Below are 19,266 nucleotides of genomic sequence, written 5' to 3' on the forward strand. Positions count from 1 at the left end.
TGGTGTATCTTTGTCTGGTTTTGGTATCAGAGTGGTAGTGACCTCATAGAATGAGTTTGGGAGTGTTCCTTCCTCTGCAATTTTTGGAAGAGTTTCAGAAGGATAGGCATTAACTGTTCTCTAAATGTTTGATAGAATTTTCCTGTGAAGCCATCTGGTCCTGGACTTTTGTTTGTTGGGAGTTTTTATTTTTATTTTTTTTAAATTTAACAAAAATTTATTTAATTATTATTTATTTACTTATTTATATATTTATTTATTTTGTTAGGAGTTTTTACATCAGTTTCAATTTCAGTACTTGTGATTGGTCTGTTCATACTTTCTATTTCTTTCTGGCTCAGTCTTGGAAGATTGTGCCTTTCTAAGAATTTGTCCATGTCTTCTAGCTTGTCCATTTTATTAGCATATAGTTGCTTGTAGTAGTGTCTTATGAACCTTTGTATTTCTGTGGTGTCAGTTGTAACTTCTCTTTTTCACTTTTTAAAAAAATTTATTTATTCACTTATTCGTTGGCTGCATTGGGTGTTCATTGCTGTGCGCAGGCCCTTTCTCCCCTCTAGCTGTGGCGAGTGGGGGCCACTCCTCGCCATGGTGCATGGGCCTCTTACCATGGTGGTCTCTCACCACGGTGGCCTCTCCTGCTCGCACGGGCTCCAGGCTCGCGGGCTTCAGCACTTGCAACATGTGGGCTCAGTAGTTGTGGCTCGCAGGCTCTAGGGCACAGGCTCTAGGGTGCAGGCTCAGTAGCTGTGGCATATGGGTCCAGCTGCTGTGTGGCATGTGGGGTCCTCCCGGCCCAGTGACCAAACCCATCTCTCCTGTATCAGCAGGCGGGCCCCCAACCACTGCGCCACCAGGAAAGTCCCTCGTTTTTCATTTCTCATTTTATTGATTTGAGCCCTCTCGTTTTTTTTCCTGTGAGCCTGGCTAAAGGTTTATCAATTTTGTTTATCTTTTCGAAGAACCAGCTTTAGTTTCAGTGATCTTTTCCGTTGTTTTCTTTATCTCTGTTTCATTTATTTCTGCTCTGATCTTTATGATTTTTTTCCTTTTACTAACTTTGGGTTTATGTTTGTTCTTCTTCCTCTAGTTGCTTTAGGTGTAAGGTTAGGTTGTTTGAGATTTTTCTTGTTTCCTGAGGTAAGATTGTATTGCTATAAACTTCCCCCTTAGAACTGCTTTTGCTGCATCCCATAGGTTTTGGATGATGTGTTACTTCTTTTGGATGAATGTGTTACTTCCCTGCTGGAAGAAGATGTTGTCTTGTTACTGCTTGGTGGAGGTTGGAGTTAAGGTTTCCCACCTGACCTTGGTTGATAACTGAATGCAGTGAGGGATGGGGGGTGGGCAGTCCTTGTTAGTGCTGGCTGGGTAGGGAGTTCTGGCTCCCTATGTAGTCTTTTTATAAAAATAAATTTTATTTATTTATTTATTTATTGGCTGCGTTGGGTCTTCGTTTCTGTGCGTGGGCTTCTCATTGCTGTGGCTTCTCTTGTTGCAGAGCATGGGCTCTAGGTGCATGGGCTTCAGTAGTTGTGGCATGTGGGCTCAGCAACTGTGGCTTGTAGGCTCTAGAGTGCAGGCTCAATGGTTGAGGTGCACGGGCTTAGTTGCTCTGCGGCATGTGGGATCTTCCTGGACCAGGGCTCGAACCCATGTCCCCTGCATTGGCAGGCAGATTCTCAACCATTGCACCACCAGGGGAGCCCCTCCGTTATTACTGTGGGTTTAAAGAAAGCTGTTGCTGTCTACTAGGCCTCCTCTGACTCTACGTCAGTGGAGAGTGGGATGAGTGCCTTATTATTACTGGGATGGAGGTGGATATCCAGGCTCCCTTTGTAATCTCTGTTGCCACTGCTGAAGTTCGTGGGCTCACTGCTGGTTGGTGGGGTTGAAAGATGTGGCTCCCTATTTGACCTTCTCTGACACCACTTTAATGGGGGCATTAACATACCTCAGTACAGCCTCATTAGGTTGGAAGACCAGCATCACCACTTGGCCTTTGTTGGCATGGGTAGGATGGAGGTCACAGGCTTTTTTGTGGTGGTTGGCTGGGGTAGAGTCTTGTTAGGCTGTCCCTTTCCACTTTTGTTAGAGAGAGCAGATGTTTTGGGGAGCTTTTTTTTTTTAATCTGTGCATTGGTGTTTCCAGCTGCTGGCTTCATCAGCTCTAAGTGCTGGAATATGTGAGGCAAACAAACACAAGACAAAACAAAACTCCAACCCCTCCCCTGCCAAATCCAAACAATTCCCTTACCCCCCAGGTCATACTATTATGTTGTTTCTCAGATCCAGAGGTCTCTATTTGGTCTGGCTTCTTATCTCCATCTTTCAAAGCCTCCCTGTATTTTTTTTTAAGAGGGGACTGGTGAATTTTTATTTTTGTTTTTATTTGAAATAGCACTTTTGTTATTTGAAAGAAAAATTCAGATGGATTAAAAATTAGATGTACAAAATGAAGCCCTTTTAGTAAATATGTGCATAATCTCAGGGTACATGCTGCTGTTCTAAGTATGACATCAGAGCCAGAAGACAGAAGGGAAATGCCTAGCTCTTCCTGTGGCAAAAACCAACCAACCAACCAGCCAACCAGCCAAACAAGCAAGAAAGTCAGCTGGAAAGATAAATCACAGACTGGAAAAGCATTCCTTATAATCCAGGGCCAGAGAAAGATTTAACATGCCTATGATCCAAAAACCTCTTGAAAATCGATGTTCTAACAAGAAACAGAGCAAACATGTGCTCTGTTCCAATGAGAGGCCATGCATGTGGCCATTCTGTGTTAGAGATGCTTGACCTCTCAGGTTAGGGCACATGCAAATGTAAACATGGTGGAGACAGCATTGGTCACCATCACGCTGGCAGGTTTCTAGTCTGGTGACCACCAACCCAGGTGACAGTGTGAGTAAGCAGAGGTCCCAGCAGATTCCCTAGAGGGAAAAGTGAATGGACACTCCTCTCTGGGAGAACGGTGTGCAGGACCCCATCAGAGTTCCACAGGTGCATTGCTTTCCTAGCAATGCTGACCCTTAGAGTTGATCCCACTAAAATTCCTGCACAATTTTTTAAGGATGTCTTTTCAAGGGTATTCAGCACTGGCTGAAATAGAGAGATACACATTCCATAGACAGAATGTAGTCCATCTCAAAAGGCGAGAGTGACCTCAGGGCATGGAGTCATCTCAGAAAGTAAGAGCGGCAAAGGGAGAAACACTCCACAGATAGTGTGTGGGCCTTCTCAGAAGGTGAGAGGCTTGTATTTGTTTTATATATAATCTTGAGGGTTTTTGGTTGTACTTGGAAAGAACAGGGAAAAGAATATCTACTTTATCTTCCCAGAAGTGGAGCTCCTAGTTTCATTACTTTTTGTTATTCTGAGTTTTTCCTTGACCACTTTGAAAATTACATATCAGGTTCTGTTTTCTTAGTGGTTACTGGAGAGATTACAACATGGATCAATTACTTTTCAAAGTGTAAAATTAATCAATACATTTACCTTTTTCCTGGGGTATTTAAGGACTTTAAAACATTAATTCCATTTAGTTCCATCCCCTTCTACTTTTGCTGTATATTTTAATTCTGTAAAGAAGACATTATTATTACTAATTTACATAGATAATGCTTATTTAGCTTTACCTATGTATTGTATTAATCTCTTGTTTTGCTTTTAATTCATTTTTTTAATTGAGGTGTAGTTGATATACAATATTATATTTGTTTCAGGTGTATAACATCTTGATTCAATACTGTTGTAGGTCATACTCTGTTTAAAGTTATTATAAAATAATAGCTATATTTCCCTGTGCTATACAATATATGATTGTTACTTATTTATTTTATACATAGTAGTTTGCATCTCTTAATCTTCTACCTATATCTTGCCCCTCCCCACTTCCCTCTTCATACTGTTAACCACTAGCTTGTTCTCTATATATGTGAGTCTGTTTCTGTTTTTTAAGTTCATTTGTTTTATTTTTTTAAAAAATATTAAATATTTTTTAATATAGATGTGATAACATAAAGTATTTGTTTTTCTCTGTCTGACTTATTTCATTAAGCATGATACATTCTAGGGCCATTCTCATTATTGCAAATGGCAGAATTTCATTCTTCTTTATGCCTGAGTAATATTCCATCATATATAAATATATCACATCTTTTTTATTGATTCATCTGTTGATGGACAATTTTTTTATAGTTTCTTTGGTTTTGATATCAGGGTAGTGGTGGCCTCATAGAATGAATTTGAGAGCATTCATGCCTCTTCATTTTTTTGGGAAAAATTTGAGATGGATAGGTATTAGCTCTTCTTTATATGTTTAGTAGAATTCCCCTGTGAAGCTGTCCAGTTCTGGACTTTCGTTTGGTGGGATTTTAAAAAAATTAATTAATTAATTAATTTTATTGGCTGTGTTGGGTCTTTTTTGCTGTGCCCGGGCTTTCCTTAGTTCCAGTAAGTGGGGGCTACTTTTCATTGTGGTATGCGGGCTCCTCATTGCCGTGGCTTTTCTTGTTGCAGAGCATGGGCTCTAGGCGTGTGGGCTTCAGTAGTTGCAGCACATGGACTCAGTAGTTGTGACTCACGGCTCCAAAGCACAGGCTCAATAGTTGTGGTGCACGGGCTTAGTTGCTCCACGGCATGTGGGATCTTCCTGGAGCAGGGATCGAACCTGTGTCCCCTGCATTGGCAGGAGGATTCTTAACCACTGCACCACCTAGGAAGCCCTGGTGGGATTTTTTTAAATTACAAATTTGATTTCACTGCTAGTGATCAGTCTGTTTAGATTGTCTATTTCTTCCTGACTTAGCCTTGGCAGGCTGTATGTTTTTTAGACACTTGTCCATTCCTTGTAGATTGTCCAGTTTTTGGCATGTAGCTGTTCATAGTATTCTCTTATTTTTTTTTTTTGTATCTGTGTGCTACCAGTTTTAGTTCTCCTCTTTCATTTCCTGTTTTGTTGTTTCAAGTCCTCTCTTTTTTTCTTTATGAGCCTAGCTAAAGGCTTATCTTTTTTTTTTTAACCTTTTCAGAAAAATAAGGCTTTAGTTTCATTGATCTTTTTTTTAAAAATTTTATTTATTTATTTATTGGCTATGTTGGATCTCTGCTGCTGTGCATGGGCTCTTTCCAGTCGTGGTGAGCAGGGGCCACTCTTCATGTGGTGCGTGGGCTTCTCATTGCAGTGGCCTCTCTTGTTGCAGAGCACGGGTTCTAGGTGTGCAGGCTTCAGTAGTGGTGGCATGTGGGCTCAATAGTTGTGGCTCCGGGCTCTAGAGCATAGGCTCGGTAGTTGTGGCACATAGGCTTAGCTGCTCTGTAGCATGGGGGATCTTCCTGGCCCAGGGATCGAACCCATGTCCCCTGCATTGGTAGGTGGATTCTTAACCACTGCACCACCAGGGAAGCCCCTCATTGATCTTTTTTTTTACTGTTTTTGGTTCCTATTTTATTTATTTCCTCTCTGATCTTTATTATTTCCTTCCTTCTGCTTAATTGGGCTTTGTTAGTTTTTTTTTTTTTTTTTTTCTAATTCCTTTAGATGGTAGGTTAGGTTGTTTGAGATTTTTCTTATTTCTTGAGGTAGGCCTGTATCACTGTAAACTTCTCTCTTAGAACTTGTTTTGCCATGTCCTGTAGATTTTGGAAAGTTTTGTTTCCATTTTCACTTGTCTTGAGGTATTTTCTGATTTCCTCTTTGATTTCTTCATTGATCCATTTCTTTTTTTCATAACATTTTTTTTAGTTTCATTTGTTTGAGTTTTTTCCATTTTTCTTCCTTTAATTGATTTCCAGTATCAATTGTGGTTAGAAAAAATGATAAAATTTCTGTCTTCTTAAATTTGTTGAGACTCGTTTGTGACTTAGCATGTGGTCTGTCATGGAGAATGTTTCACGTGCACTTGAAAAGAATGTACATTCTGCTGTTTTTGGGTGGAATGTTCTGTAGATATCTTTTAATTTCAGTGATTCTAATCTGTCATTTAAGACCACTGTTTCTTTATTGATTTTCTGTCTGGATGATCTTGTCCATTGGTGTAAGTGGGTTATTAAAGTCCCATACTATTATTGTATTATTTTCAATTTCTCCCTTTATGTATGAGACAGAATCCAGTGCAGTTTCACTTTGCTTTCTCTGCCTTGTTTCAGGAGTAAGCAAGTGTTAGGCCTCTCTTCATGAGTTGAGTCTAGGTTTCTTACAGCCCCCTTGTTAATCTCACTGGTTTTCTAACCAGCTTAGGGGACTTGTCTTCCCACTTTTGGACCTGAGGGCTGGGGTGCGCAATATGTGGTTTGAGCTCCTCACTCCCCAAGGAGAATTCCCCTTCTCTTCTGTGTTCCCTCACAGGGGCACAGGTCCTCATATGATTGGTTCTCTTCCCTTCCTCCTGGATTCCATGTGGATCTTTCTTACAGCCTTGGATGTACAAGAGTTTTTCTGCCATTCTTCAGTTTTCAGTGAGTATTTTTCCACCTATAGATGTATTTTTGATGTGTTCCTGATGGGGAGGTGCGTTTTGTATTCTCCTACTCTGCCATCTTGATCTTGATCCCTTTTCTTAATTCTCAGATCTTTTATTTGGATCATATTCTTTCTACCTTGCAGAGGAGTAGTTAGGATATCCTTTAGTGAGAATATGCTTGTGGTGATCTCGTATTTTATTTGTCTGAACATTTGTTTATCCATTCTCATCTGGAAAGGGGTTTTTTGTTTGATATTTATTTCTAGTTGGCACACTATATGTTAAAACTATATGTTTTAGCACACTGAAGATAGCATGATGCTTTCTTTTGGCTTCCTTTGTTTCATTCGTCAAACTAACTGTTGAACATTTGAAGATAAGATATCTTTTCCCTCTCTTGTGGCTTTTTAGATTTTCTTTGCCTTTGATATTTTAGCATTTTCAGTATGATATGTTAAGATATATGCTTAATTTTATTCTACAGCTTCTTGAATGTGTAAATTAGTGTCCTTTATTATCGCTTTTCTTCAAACATTATATTTGTTCTATTCTTTGTTTCCTCTCCTTCTGGAAATTTGAATAAAAATTTTCTCTATCTTCTGTGACTCTTATTTTCTTTTCCATGTTTTCACAATTTTGCCTTTCTGTGCCTTATTCTGGATAATTTCTTTTGACCTATCTTGTCATTCACTAATTTTCTCTTCATTTGTTTCTCACCCACTATGAACTTTTCCAATTTTATTTTCAGTTATTAAGATGTTTATGTTAAGATGTTATTCTTACTTATTTTTCAAATCTGCTATTCTACTTTATGTAATTTTCTGTTTCTTATTATTTTCAAGATTTTTATTCTTTACATATACTAAGAATAGCTGTTTTATAGTTTCTTTCTGATAATTCATCTTAAATGTTTATGGGCCTCATACTATCTTTTATTTCTGATGGATTTTAGTCCAGATTTTGTTTATTTATTTAGCCTTGTTTTATTGGGTGCCTTGTTGTCTTTGACTACATGTTTATTGTTTTTCTTAAAAAAAATTGTAAGTATAATAAGACCTGCCTAGTATGTAGGTAATTTAACTTCCTTTTTGGAGAATTCCCATTTACTTTTACCATGTGCAAGGTGGCTCTACCAATCAGTTTCATGGCTTGGGATTAAACAGACCACTCAGGTGATGTGAACCTGTTCTGCAGATTTGCTTGAGGGTTGGTTTATTTTCGCTTCCTCCATATATAATAGTTGTTCTAGCTTATTGTACAAAGGTTTAGTTCTTGGGCTTCTTACCTTATACAGTCTTTGGATTTTCATATTTATTTTTGTCATTTCATCATAATTTCAAATCAGAAGTCTAGCTTTGCCAGGACCTGCAGATTCCCTTGGGGCAAAAGCAAGTTTTGTGCTTATTTTACTTCTCCAAGTTTCTATTTTCCCTTCACTTTGTGCCTGGTAGTTTCTTATTGTCTTGTCAGGAATTTAATGATTTTAATGTTCTTAATATTTGATCCTGGATTTTTATTCTTTTTTAGAGGAAAGTTTGTTTGAATGACATACCTATTACCCCAATGGCGTTTTCAGTTTCAGTTTTGTGTCATTTCTAGATAAGTTTTAGTTTATGGACATCTTCCTTATTTCTTTAATTTTTTTAGTTTTTATTTTTTTATTATTATTATTATTTTTAAGTTTTTTGGCTGCACTGCATGGCCTGTGGGATCTTAGTTCCCTGACCAGGGATCGAACCCGTGTCCCCTGCATTGGAAGTGTGGGAAATCCACCACAAGGGAAATGCCTTCTTTTAGTTTTTAAAAATGATATAATACTAATTTTTTAAAAATTCACAGTCAGTAATTCTAACATCTGAAATCTTGCAGTCAGGTCAAAGTCTGTCTTTTGTTCATTCTGCTGACTTTGCTTGTGGTGATTTGTTTACTCTTGTGATTTTAGTTGTGAGATCATGTAATTTCATCTCTGGAAATTCTTTAAGGCCTGAATTGGAAGTATATTTTTACAGGGGAAATTTACATTTGCAGCTTCTGGGATCCTGGGGGAACTTAGGGGAACTTCAAATTAAGTTTTGGCTTGGCGCTTTTTAGGATATTCAAGCAGCACATATTCAGTTCCCACACATGCCTAAATACTAGTTTGTGATTATGATTTCTCAGAGGAGACACTTGTTAACAGACCATTATAAATAGTATTATAATAGACAGTCTTTAGTTATCATTTCCCTCTTTCCAGATCTACTTTTCCTATTTTTTTCTAGAGTTGGAGTAGTAACTCCTTCATTTCTACGTGGATTTTGAGATTGGAATTTTAAAAAAATATAAACCTGAAACATTATTCTGTTGCTTAACATCCTTCATTGTTTTTCATGACTTAGGAAGTTTACACCTTAGGAGCAAGTTATATAAATCCTGTTATGATTTTGTCTTTATTATTTTCCCAATCATATCTGCCATTATTTCTCCCTTGTACTTTGTTTCATGCTATTGAAATATATTTCCTTTAGACTTCAGAATGTGTCATACTATTTCTTCCATTTTTGTCTTTGTATATGCTCTTTCACATCTCTTGTGATTTTCCCACAACTCCCATTACTCTTGTTAATTGTTACTGGCTTTCAAATGTTTCAACTCAGCTGTCACTTTCTGGAACTTTCCCTCTCTATGCCTGTCTCCTCTTACCTCTTACTGGTCCTATTAGGCTTAGGTGCCCCCTCTATGTATTGATATATTCCCAGAATTTCTAATGAGTACCCGTTAGCACTTACTTTGAGTATTTGTCTGCCTGCCCAGTTGTACTGTAAATACCTTGAATTTTAAGGTCCAGTTTCTGTATACACTATATCATCATTACCATCATCATAGTAGTATTTAACATTTGTTAACTATATGCTAGACACTGGTTAAACGTTTTAAGTTGCATTATTATGTGTAATCCTAACAGGAACTCTTCAAGATATGAATAACTATCATTTTCCATGTGGGAAAAGTAGAGAGAGATTGGTTAAGTATCATGCCCAAGTGTAGGTAGCTAGTAAAAGGAAATAGAGTAATTTGAACCCAGAGAAGGGCATGAACTTTTTTCCCTTAGTGTTTTTATGAGGTTTAAAATAGTGAATGCACACATACAAAGCATATAAACTAGCACCTGGCACTTAGGATTTAGTAAATATTTAGCTATCAAGTGGAGTCAGTAGCTTTTTTCATAATATTTAAATAAGTAAATGCAATAATTTAGAAAAATATAAAAACCAAGATAGGGAATAATGAAAGTAAAATCATGAATAATTTCATCATTAGGAGATAAATTACTTTTGAGATTTTTATGTGTGTTCTCTCCTTTCACATGTACTATTTATATAAATACTGTTTTTAAGTTGCCCTTTTTATTCTATATTTTATGAATATTCAAATTAGTAGTAAATAAACATCTATATCATCATTTACAGTGGTTACATGGTATACCGTTGTATCACCATAATTTAATCTGTCTCCTTTTGGATATTTAGGTTGTTTCCAATGCTTAACTATTACTAAAAATATAGCACCAAAGTCCCTATATATTCATTCACCTTTGAGTGCTTGGGCAATAACAATCTTGAAAGGTTAATAAAAGTTGATGAGGACCAATGTCAGTGCATCTGTATTTGTGTAATTCTCCCTCATTTTGGAGTATGTAATAGAGGAAAAAGTAATTGTTACAAACAATTTGTTTTCTTGGTATGTATTTTCTATCAAGTACTACCTATCTACAACTTTCTCTTTTAGAATTACAGAATGAAAACTTAAAAGAATCAAATGAGAAGCAGGATCATTTGACATCAGAACTGGAGGATATTAAAATGTCTTTGCAAAGAAGTGTGGTATGATTTAAAAACTGACTAGTGTGTGATGATTTTCACACCATCAGTCAGTCAACAAATATTTATTGAATGCTAATATATGTACAAGGACCTGAAGCTTCAGATAGAGAAGATACAGTCTCTGTCTACAAATACTTATAGTTTAGAGATATTTGATAAAAACACATCAAAAGTATAACTAAAATACAAGACTATGCTAGGTACCAACATGATTCAGGTGAAAATTCTACAATATTTCTAAGAATTGAAAGAACACTATGGGCTGGATTGCTTAGGAAGACTCCATGGAGAGGTTGGGAGTATAGGTGGGCTTTAGAGGAATGGTGAATTGAAATAAGAGTAGTGGTTAGGTGTATAACAAAGGGAGTTCAACTCGAGGATGGATGATGCCTTAGAGGACTGGGATGGGGAGGGTGGGGGGGAGTCGAGGGAGGGAGGGAGGATGGGGATATGTGTATTGAACAGATGATTGAACTTGGTGTACCCCCCAAAAAAATAATAAATAAATAAAAATTAAAAAAAAAAAAAGAGTAGTGGGTAGGGCACTCCAGATTGGCCAGAGTGGAGTAGAGGAGGGGTGAGAGGATAAGAAGAGAGGGAGGGAGAGGCAGTGAATTACAGAAAGCAGATGAATTCAGCTTTTTTTTCTTAAGGCCCTTGGTTCATAGCTTTTGTTTATACTTTATTTCGTTTAGAGTACTCAAAAGGCTTTAGAGGAAGATTTACAGATAGCAACAACAAAAATATATCAGCTCACTAGAGAAAAAGAAGCTCAAATGGAGGAATTTAATAAAGCTAAAGCTGCCCATTCATTTGTGATTACTGAACTTAAAACTACTATCTGCAACTTGAAAGAATTATTGACAACAGAAAAGCAAAGGTAAAAATACTTCTTATTTAGCTGAATAAAAAAAATTTACTTCTAACAGTCAGTGCCATTTTCTGTTTATTGTCAACTGACTTACAATTCCTGTAACAACTATAACCAAGTCTCTTTTTTATATGTAAAGTGGTAACACATTTTAAGAGTTTGTATTGGGTAGGCAGGTATCCCAGGAAAAGATAGCAAGTATCCTCTAGGATAGTTCCCATGCATGCTTTTCATAGCGTTAAGCAATACAGAAAAGCTCATAAGGGCTGATGCAGTGAAATGACATATTTAATTAAACTGTGAGTTATATAGAAGTAACTTCCTAGGTTGTTTGTTTTACTGGAGTCTGTAACCTTCTTTCTGATTTATAAATATAGCAACTAGCCTGGTACAGAGTAGGTACTCAAACATTTTTAATAAATCAGTGGATTAATGAATATGGTTAGGTATATATAAAATACTCATTTGCATTTCATCTAAATAGTTTCTTTGAAACTTGAGTTAAATGCTTCCTCTGTTTTTCACTACTGTGTATTAAGGAAACGTTTATATAAAGTTGTGTTATGAGGCCTAGGTAATTATTTTTGTCCCATTAGCATAAGGGTTGGTTAAGTGTGGCAGATGAGAGAGGAACAAGCTTCTCTCTGAAGTCAGGACCTGGGCCGAGTAGAGTTTCTTCTCTACTTCTTGTGTATGGTGAAAGAAGGAAAACTAGATATTCTAGCTCAGCTAATCTTATATATTCTTAATTGACCTAACCAGGTGATTTTCAAATTTTAAGTGACCTTGTATGTGATCTGTTTCAATTACCTCAGTTTTATAGATGAGGAAATGGAAAGTCAGCGGAGTTAAGTGAATAGTGTAATTCTCATATTTATAGTGTTCCTAAGGCAGAATTCAGCATGATAGTAGTTATATACTCAATTTCATTCAAAGTTCTAGGTTGTATTAATTTGATTATCATCAATAGCTAAGAGATAAATCATGACAGTAAGCTTTGAGGTTTTATGTAGATGTAATTAATATACAACTATGTATGTATAATAGTAATATCTTGTTTTGAAATGTTACACTATCTGGCACAAACTAAGTTGTCAAGAAATGTGTAATAATTGAATGAGTGAATCTATGATAAGCTATATTGTTGCTAAATTGCACCAGTTTTAGTTACTAGATTAATTCTGACTAAATGAATATTTTACATTGTGAACTAATATATTTTACAAGGTTGGAAAAAAATGAAGATCAATTGAAAGGACTTACCATGGAGCTTCAGAAGAAATCAAGTGATCTGGGTAAGTTTTAGAGCATAACATATATACATGATAGTTATAAAACCATCAACATTATTTCAGAATAGAATATAGTTTCTCCTGTCATTTACCAATAGTGATTATTTGATAACTTTTAATTTGATTTTTCAGAGATAGAAAATTTAAATCTTAAGAAAGACTATTCAGTTTCATTATGCAGCTCATAGATATCTGGAAGTGTAAGGAGCCTAAGAGATGTTTTTGTAGTCTTTTTTTCTTATTTTAGGATTCAGAGGCCTTAATAATAATTCTTAGTGGGAAATGTCTGTTATATTTTCATTGAATTTTGAAATTTCATTGATTAGTCATGTTGGATTATGAACTATTTACAGGAAAATGTGACCTTATTTTATCATGTGGCATTGTTAATACCCAACTTTCATGGCCAAAAGACAGGAAAGTTTATTATTTTGTGACTTTATGACCATTTAGTTAGCTAATTCTAATAACTCTATGCTTTGTATTTACAAAGCTTCATATCTACAATTCTGGAGGATTATAAGCATATATAAACATTTTTTTTCGAATTTTGGTGAAAAAAATTATTTTTATAAATAATTGTCAGGGATTTTTCTAGAAATCGCTGTAACTTTCTGTAATATTTATGATTAACTTTGCATGCTTATATAATTAAAATAATTGTAAGTAATAGTGCCAGTTAGGCTGTTTGGTTGAACTTTGAAACCCTGTTAATGCTTTTCCTTTTGCAATGCTTAATTTTCCACTATAGACTAGACTAACAGTTTTGAACATCCAAAATTGTACTATCCAATGGTAATAGCATTATTTTATATTAGAATGATTCTAAATGCATTTTTCATCCAATTTTTAAATCTTCCTTAAGAGCATAACGTACTGTTTTAAATCACTGCATATACCTATGTTCTTTAGAATTGGTCAATTGAATGTTGTAGACTAAGGAATAATTCAATCTGATATTGAATATAAGTGACTGTTATTGTCATATTAAAAGGTCAAATGCATAATGTGATTTTTCTCTTAGTAGAGCAATATATTATGAGGTTTGGATAAGGAATTCTGAAACTGTGAAATAGTTCTGTATGTGTTTCTTAGCATTATCTTAAGTGCTGTGGAAACATACAAGAAGTAAAATACCATGTTCTTGAGAAATCTCTAGTTATTGTGGGAGAAAGTTTGGACTCAAAATCATTAAGAACCAATTTTCAAAAATTAAAGGAGTGGGTGAGAATTCTATTTAAGATAAGAGAAGGGAATATTAGAACTTCTATTTCTATTTATTTTTTATGCTTTATATATGTTTTATAATGAGTAATATAATATACATATTTTATATAAATTTATCTTATATAAATTTATAAAATATAAATATATATTTGTATTGTATACATATGTATATATTTGGGGTAAATGCTCACAGATTCCTTATTGATGGAAATGTGTTAATGCTGATAACAAGATATCAGTGTGGACTGCAGAGTTGGAAAAGGCTTTATAGAAGAGGTAGATTAAAAAAAAAGTAGACTTTAAGGTATAGAAAGGCTTTGAGTAGTTGTAGAGAATGATGGAATGTGCAAAGTATTATGTTTAAGAGAGTATCATTAATAATGTGTAAATATTCAACATTAGTTTATTTCCTTCTTTGGTTAACAGTATAGTTCTCAAAACCAAAAAAATCTTCTTTCTCCCTTACCTTTCACTTGTAATTGATTATCTAATGCTGTTGTTTCTAACTCAATATCTAGTTCTTAAAATCTAATTTAAGAGTTTCTAACTCTTAAATATCTTTTGAATTTTCCCCCTTTTCTTCATCTCTACAGACCTAGAACAGTTCAAATCCTCATTTCCTCTCTCCTGGTTTTTAGAGTTTCAAGCACATTCTCTTAGCCTAGTAGAGGGATGCATGGGTATAACATAATAGAATACAAATTGTATTTGGCAGGTGAATCATCAAACCATGCTTCAGATTACCCTCATTTGTACCCATTTTTGTTCATCCCTTTTTGTGTTTACTAGGCTTCTATTTGCTTTGGCCTTCATTCATAACCTTCTTTCTTACTGCAATAGCCCTCATTCTTACTGCATTGTTTCCTGGCTATACTTTGCATTCTTCCTTAATGATATTTTCTTAGGATTACATCTTGGTTAGTGTATGCCTCCAGTGTCCCCTCAGGAGTCTCAATCATTGACCTATCCTAAGACCACCTTTATTCTGTGCAGTTCTCAGATACAGCCTGCTCTACCACTTATATCTTGGCATTAGGTTGGGACCAGATATCTCTGACCAGAACTAATTGCAGTATCTTTAGAATCAATCTTTTTGTTTCCACTCTTGTCTATCTTTTGTTCATTCTCTGCACTTGCGCTAGCATGTTCCTTTAAAAATAGAAATCTGACTATTCTGTGGTGCCGATTTAAGAGCCATCTAATTGCCTAAGTTCAGACTCTAAATATCAGCTGTCTCTTATGGTTCATTTAAAGAATGATGTAGTGCATACCAAGTAAGACGACTGTAAATACAGAATCTTCGTCAAATAATTTTTTCTCAGTTTCTTTAGTTGGTACAGTTTTCTTTGCTTCTTCATATGTCTCACATCTCCAATTCAGTCTAATGTAGCTCTAAACAGGTTTTACTCCTGTGGTCCTTTTTATATATCTGTATCCACGTTTGTTTTCACTCTGGTTATGTAACAGATTCTCCCTCTAGTTTTTTCTATCACTTCTTCTTTGGTTATTAGATGCTACAATAACTATTGAAATTAGACTTAGATGGTTCTCATTTAGCTTTGGATATATAATTAGGAACATAACAGACATGGTCTTTGTTCTCATGAGCTTTTGCACTGTACTTGGAGACACATAAAATGAATAATTACAAATAAATATTTAATTACAAATTGGGATAAGTGCTATGAAGGAAATGAAAATGACAAAATATAAGAAAATAATAAGGCCTAAGTTAGATTTGATGATCAAGGATGGCCTTAAACTGAGACCTAAATAAGTGAGATTTAGTTAGGGTAAAGCGTGTGAGTTGGAGAGAGCTTTTCAGTCAGAAGGAAAAGCATGTAGAAATGCCCTGAGGTGTGAAGGAGCTTGGTTAATTCATGTGACTGAATGAAAACCTTTGTGACTGAATGTAAGAAGCAACATAGAAAGGGGAATGAAGTGAGTATGGGGTGATAAGGACCAAATCAGGTAGGGCCAAGGAAAGGAATTTTGATTTTATTCTGATGGCAAAGGAACACTATTGAAAGATTTTATTAGAGGAATGACATGATCTTATTTACATTTTTAAAGGATTACTGTAACTTCTGTATGGAAGATAAATTTGATGCAGGTGGGGAGTGTTGATAGTGAGGAAGAGAAGTGGAGAAGTCATATTGGGGGCTATTTGAAAGATATGGCTACGAAAGAATGTCTTTTTTTTTTTTTTTGAGGTATACTAAGGTCAATCAGCTGTATTTATATACATATCCCCGTATTCCCTCCCTCCCTCGACTCTCCCCCACCCTCCCCATCCCGGCCCTCTAAGGCATCATCCATCATCAAGTTGATCTCCCTTTATTATACAGCCACTTCCCACTGGCTATCTAGTTTACAGTTGGTAGTATATATATGTCTTTGCTACTCTCTCACTTTGTCCCAGCTTCCCCTTCACCCCCTGCCCCCCCAAACCTCGAGTCCTCCAGTCCATTCTCTGCATCTGCATCCTTATTCTTGTCTTGTCACTGGGTTCATCAGTACCATTTTTTTTTTAAGATTCCGTATATATGAGTTAGCATACAATATTTGTCTTTCTCTTTCTGGCTTACTTCACTCTGTATGACAGACTCTAGCTCTATCCACCTCATTACATATAGCTCCATCTCATTCCTTTTTATAGCTGAGTAATATTCCATTGTATATATATATATATATATGCCACATCTTCTTTATCCATTCATTTGTTGATGGGCATTTAGGTTGCTTCCATGTCCTGGCTATTGTAAATAGTGCTGCAATGAACATTATGTTTCTTTTTGGATTATGGTTTTCTCTGGGTATATGCCCAGTAGTGGGATGACTGGATCATATGGTAGTTCTATTTGTAGTTTTTTAAGGAACCTCCAAACTGTTTTCAATAGTGACTGTACCAACTTACATTCCCACCAACAGTTCAGGAGAGTTCCCTTTTCCCCACACCCTCTCCAACATTTGTTGTTTCCAGATGTTTTGATGATGGCCATTCTGACTGGTGTGAGGTGATACCTCATTGTGGCTTTGACTTGCATTTCTCTGATGATTAGTGATTTTGAGCATCTTTTCATGTGCTTGTTGGCCATCTGTATGTCTTCTTTGGAGAAATGTCTATTTAGGTCTTCCACCCATTTGTGGATTGGATTATTTGCTTTTTTGGTATTAAGCTGCATGAGCTGCTTGTATATTTTGAAGGTTAATCCTGTGTCCGTTGTTTCATAGGCAAGTATTTTCTCCCATTCTGAGGGTTGTCTTCTTGTCTTGTTTATGGTTTCTTTCGCTGTGCAAAAGCTTTTAAGTTTCATGAGGTCCCATTTGTTTATTCTTGATTTTATTTCCATGCTTCTAGGAGGTGGGTCCAAAAGGATGTTGCTTTGATGGATGTCATAGAGTGTTCTGCCTAGGTTTTCCTTTAGGAGTTTTATAGTGTCTGGCCTTACATGTAGATCTTTAATCCATTTGGAGTTTATTTTTGTGTATGGTGTTAGGAAGTGTTCTAATTTATTCTTTTACACGTTGCTGTCCAATTTTGCCAGCACCGCTTATTGAAGAGGCTGTCTTTTTTCCACTGTATATTCGTGCCTCCTTTGTCAAAGATAAGGTGCCCATATGTGCCTGGGTTTACCTCTGAGTTCTCTATTCTATTCCATTGATCTTCCTTTCTGTTTTTGTGCCAGTACCATACTGTCTTGATCACTATGGCCTTGTGGTATAGTTTGAAGTCAGGAAGCCTGATTCCACTGACTCCATTTTTCCTTCTCAAGATTGCTTTGGCTATTCGGGGTCTTTTGTGTTTCCATACACATTGTAAGATTTCTTGTTCTAGTTCTGTGAAAAATGCCATTGGTAATTTGATAGGGATTGCGTTGAATCTGTAAATTGCTTTGGGTAGGACAATCATTTTCACAATGTTGATTCTTCCAGTCCAGGAACATGATACGTCCCTCCATCTGTTTGTGTCGTCTTTGATTTCTTTCATCAGTGTCTTAAAGTTTTCTGCATACAGATCCTTTGCCTCCTTAGGCAGGTTTATTCCTAGGTATTTTATTCTTTTGGTTGCAATGGTGAATGGGAGAGTTTCCTTAATTTCTCTTTCTGCTCTTCTGTTGTTAGTGTATGCGAATACAAGAGATTTCTGTGCATTAATTTTATATCCTGCTACTTTACTAAATTCATCGATTAGTGCTAGCAGTTTTCTGGTAGAGTCTTTCGGGTTTTCTATGTATAATATCATGTCATCTGCAAAGAGGGACAATTTTACTTCTTTTCCAGTTTGGATTCCTTTGATTTCTTTTTCTTCTCTGATTCCTGTGGCTAAAACTTCCAAAACTATGTTGAATAATAATGGTGAGAGTGGACACCCTTGTCTTGTTCCTTTTCTAAGAGGGGATTCTTTCAGTTTTTCCCCATTTAGAATGATGTTGGCTTTTGGTTTCTCATATATGGTTTTTGTTATGTTGAGGTAGTTTCCTTCTATGCCCATTTTCTGGAGAGCTTTTATCATAAATGGATGTTGAATTTTGTCAAAAGCTTTTTCTGCATCTATTGAGATGATCATATGGTTTTTATCCTTCAGTTTGTTGATATGATGTATCACGTTGATTGATTTGTATATATTGAAGAATCCTTGCATCCCAGGGATAAACCCCACTCGATCATGTTGTATGATTTTTTTAATGTGCTGTTGGATTCTGTTAGCTAGTATTTTGTTGAGGATTTTTGCATCTATATTCATCAGTGATATTGGCCTGTAATTTTCTTTTTTTGTGGCATCTTTGCCTGGTTTTGGTATCAGGGTGATGGTGGCCTCGTAGAATGAGTTTGGGAGCGTTCCTCCTTCTGCAATATTTTGGAAGAGTTTGAGAAGGATAGGTGTTAGCTCTTCTTGAAATGTTTGACAGAATTTGCCAGTGAATCCATCTGGCCCTGGGCTTTTGTTTGTTGGAAGATTTTTAATCACTGCCTAAATTTCTGTACTTGTGATTGGTCTGTTCATAGTTTCTATTTCTTCCTGGTTAAGTCTTAGAAGATTGTATTTTTCTAAGAATTTATCCATTTCTTCCAGGTTATCCAATTTATTGACATATAGTTGCTTGTAGTAGTCTCTCATGATCTTTTGTATTTCTGAGGTGTCCGTTGTTACTTCTCCTTTTTCATTTCTAATTCTGTTGATTTGCATCTTCTCCGTTTTTTTCCTCATGAGTCTGGCTAATGGTTTATCAATTTTGTTTATCTATTCGAAGATAAACAAAATTGAAGAATATCTTTTAAAAAATAGAATCATATCACACTTCTAGCATTTGGTGAGTCCTTTAATCTGAGGACATTTTGTCTGTCTTCAGCACTGAAAAATTTTCTTTCCTTTTTTTTTTCTCTTCTGTGTTGTTGTTCTCTCACTCCTTCTTCATCTCCCTTTCTTTCTTTCTTTCTTTCTCTCCCTTTCTCTCTGTCAGTCCTGACAAGTGGATTTTGCAAATTCTGGATCTATCTTTCACGTGTTAAAGTTTTTCCCTTGCACGTTCTACCTTCCAGTTCATTTT

The 19,266-nt window shown here is 35.9% G+C and overlaps 1 protein-coding gene across 2 annotated transcripts in view; it reads left to right on the forward strand.

Moving 5' to 3' along the window:
* The window catches only part of SYCP1 (synaptonemal complex protein 1), a 141,642-nt gene that overhangs the window by 34,319 nt on the left and 88,057 nt on the right, over positions 1 to 19,266 (forward strand). For both annotated transcript variants that reach the window (XM_057747262.1, XM_057747268.1), the window contains exons 12-14: positions 10,230 to 10,324; positions 11,020 to 11,204; positions 12,423 to 12,490. In XM_057747262.1, coding sequence (XP_057603245.1) covers positions 10,230 to 10,324; positions 11,020 to 11,204; positions 12,423 to 12,490 — 348 coding nt within the window. The remainder of the gene's footprint in view (positions 1 to 10,229; positions 10,325 to 11,019; positions 11,205 to 12,422; positions 12,491 to 19,266) is intronic.

This window comes from Hippopotamus amphibius, chromosome 1 (genome assembly GCF_030028045.1).
Source record: "Hippopotamus amphibius kiboko isolate mHipAmp2 chromosome 1, mHipAmp2.hap2, whole genome shotgun sequence".
Classification (NCBI taxonomy): Eukaryota; Metazoa; Chordata; class Mammalia; order Artiodactyla; family Hippopotamidae; genus Hippopotamus; species Hippopotamus amphibius.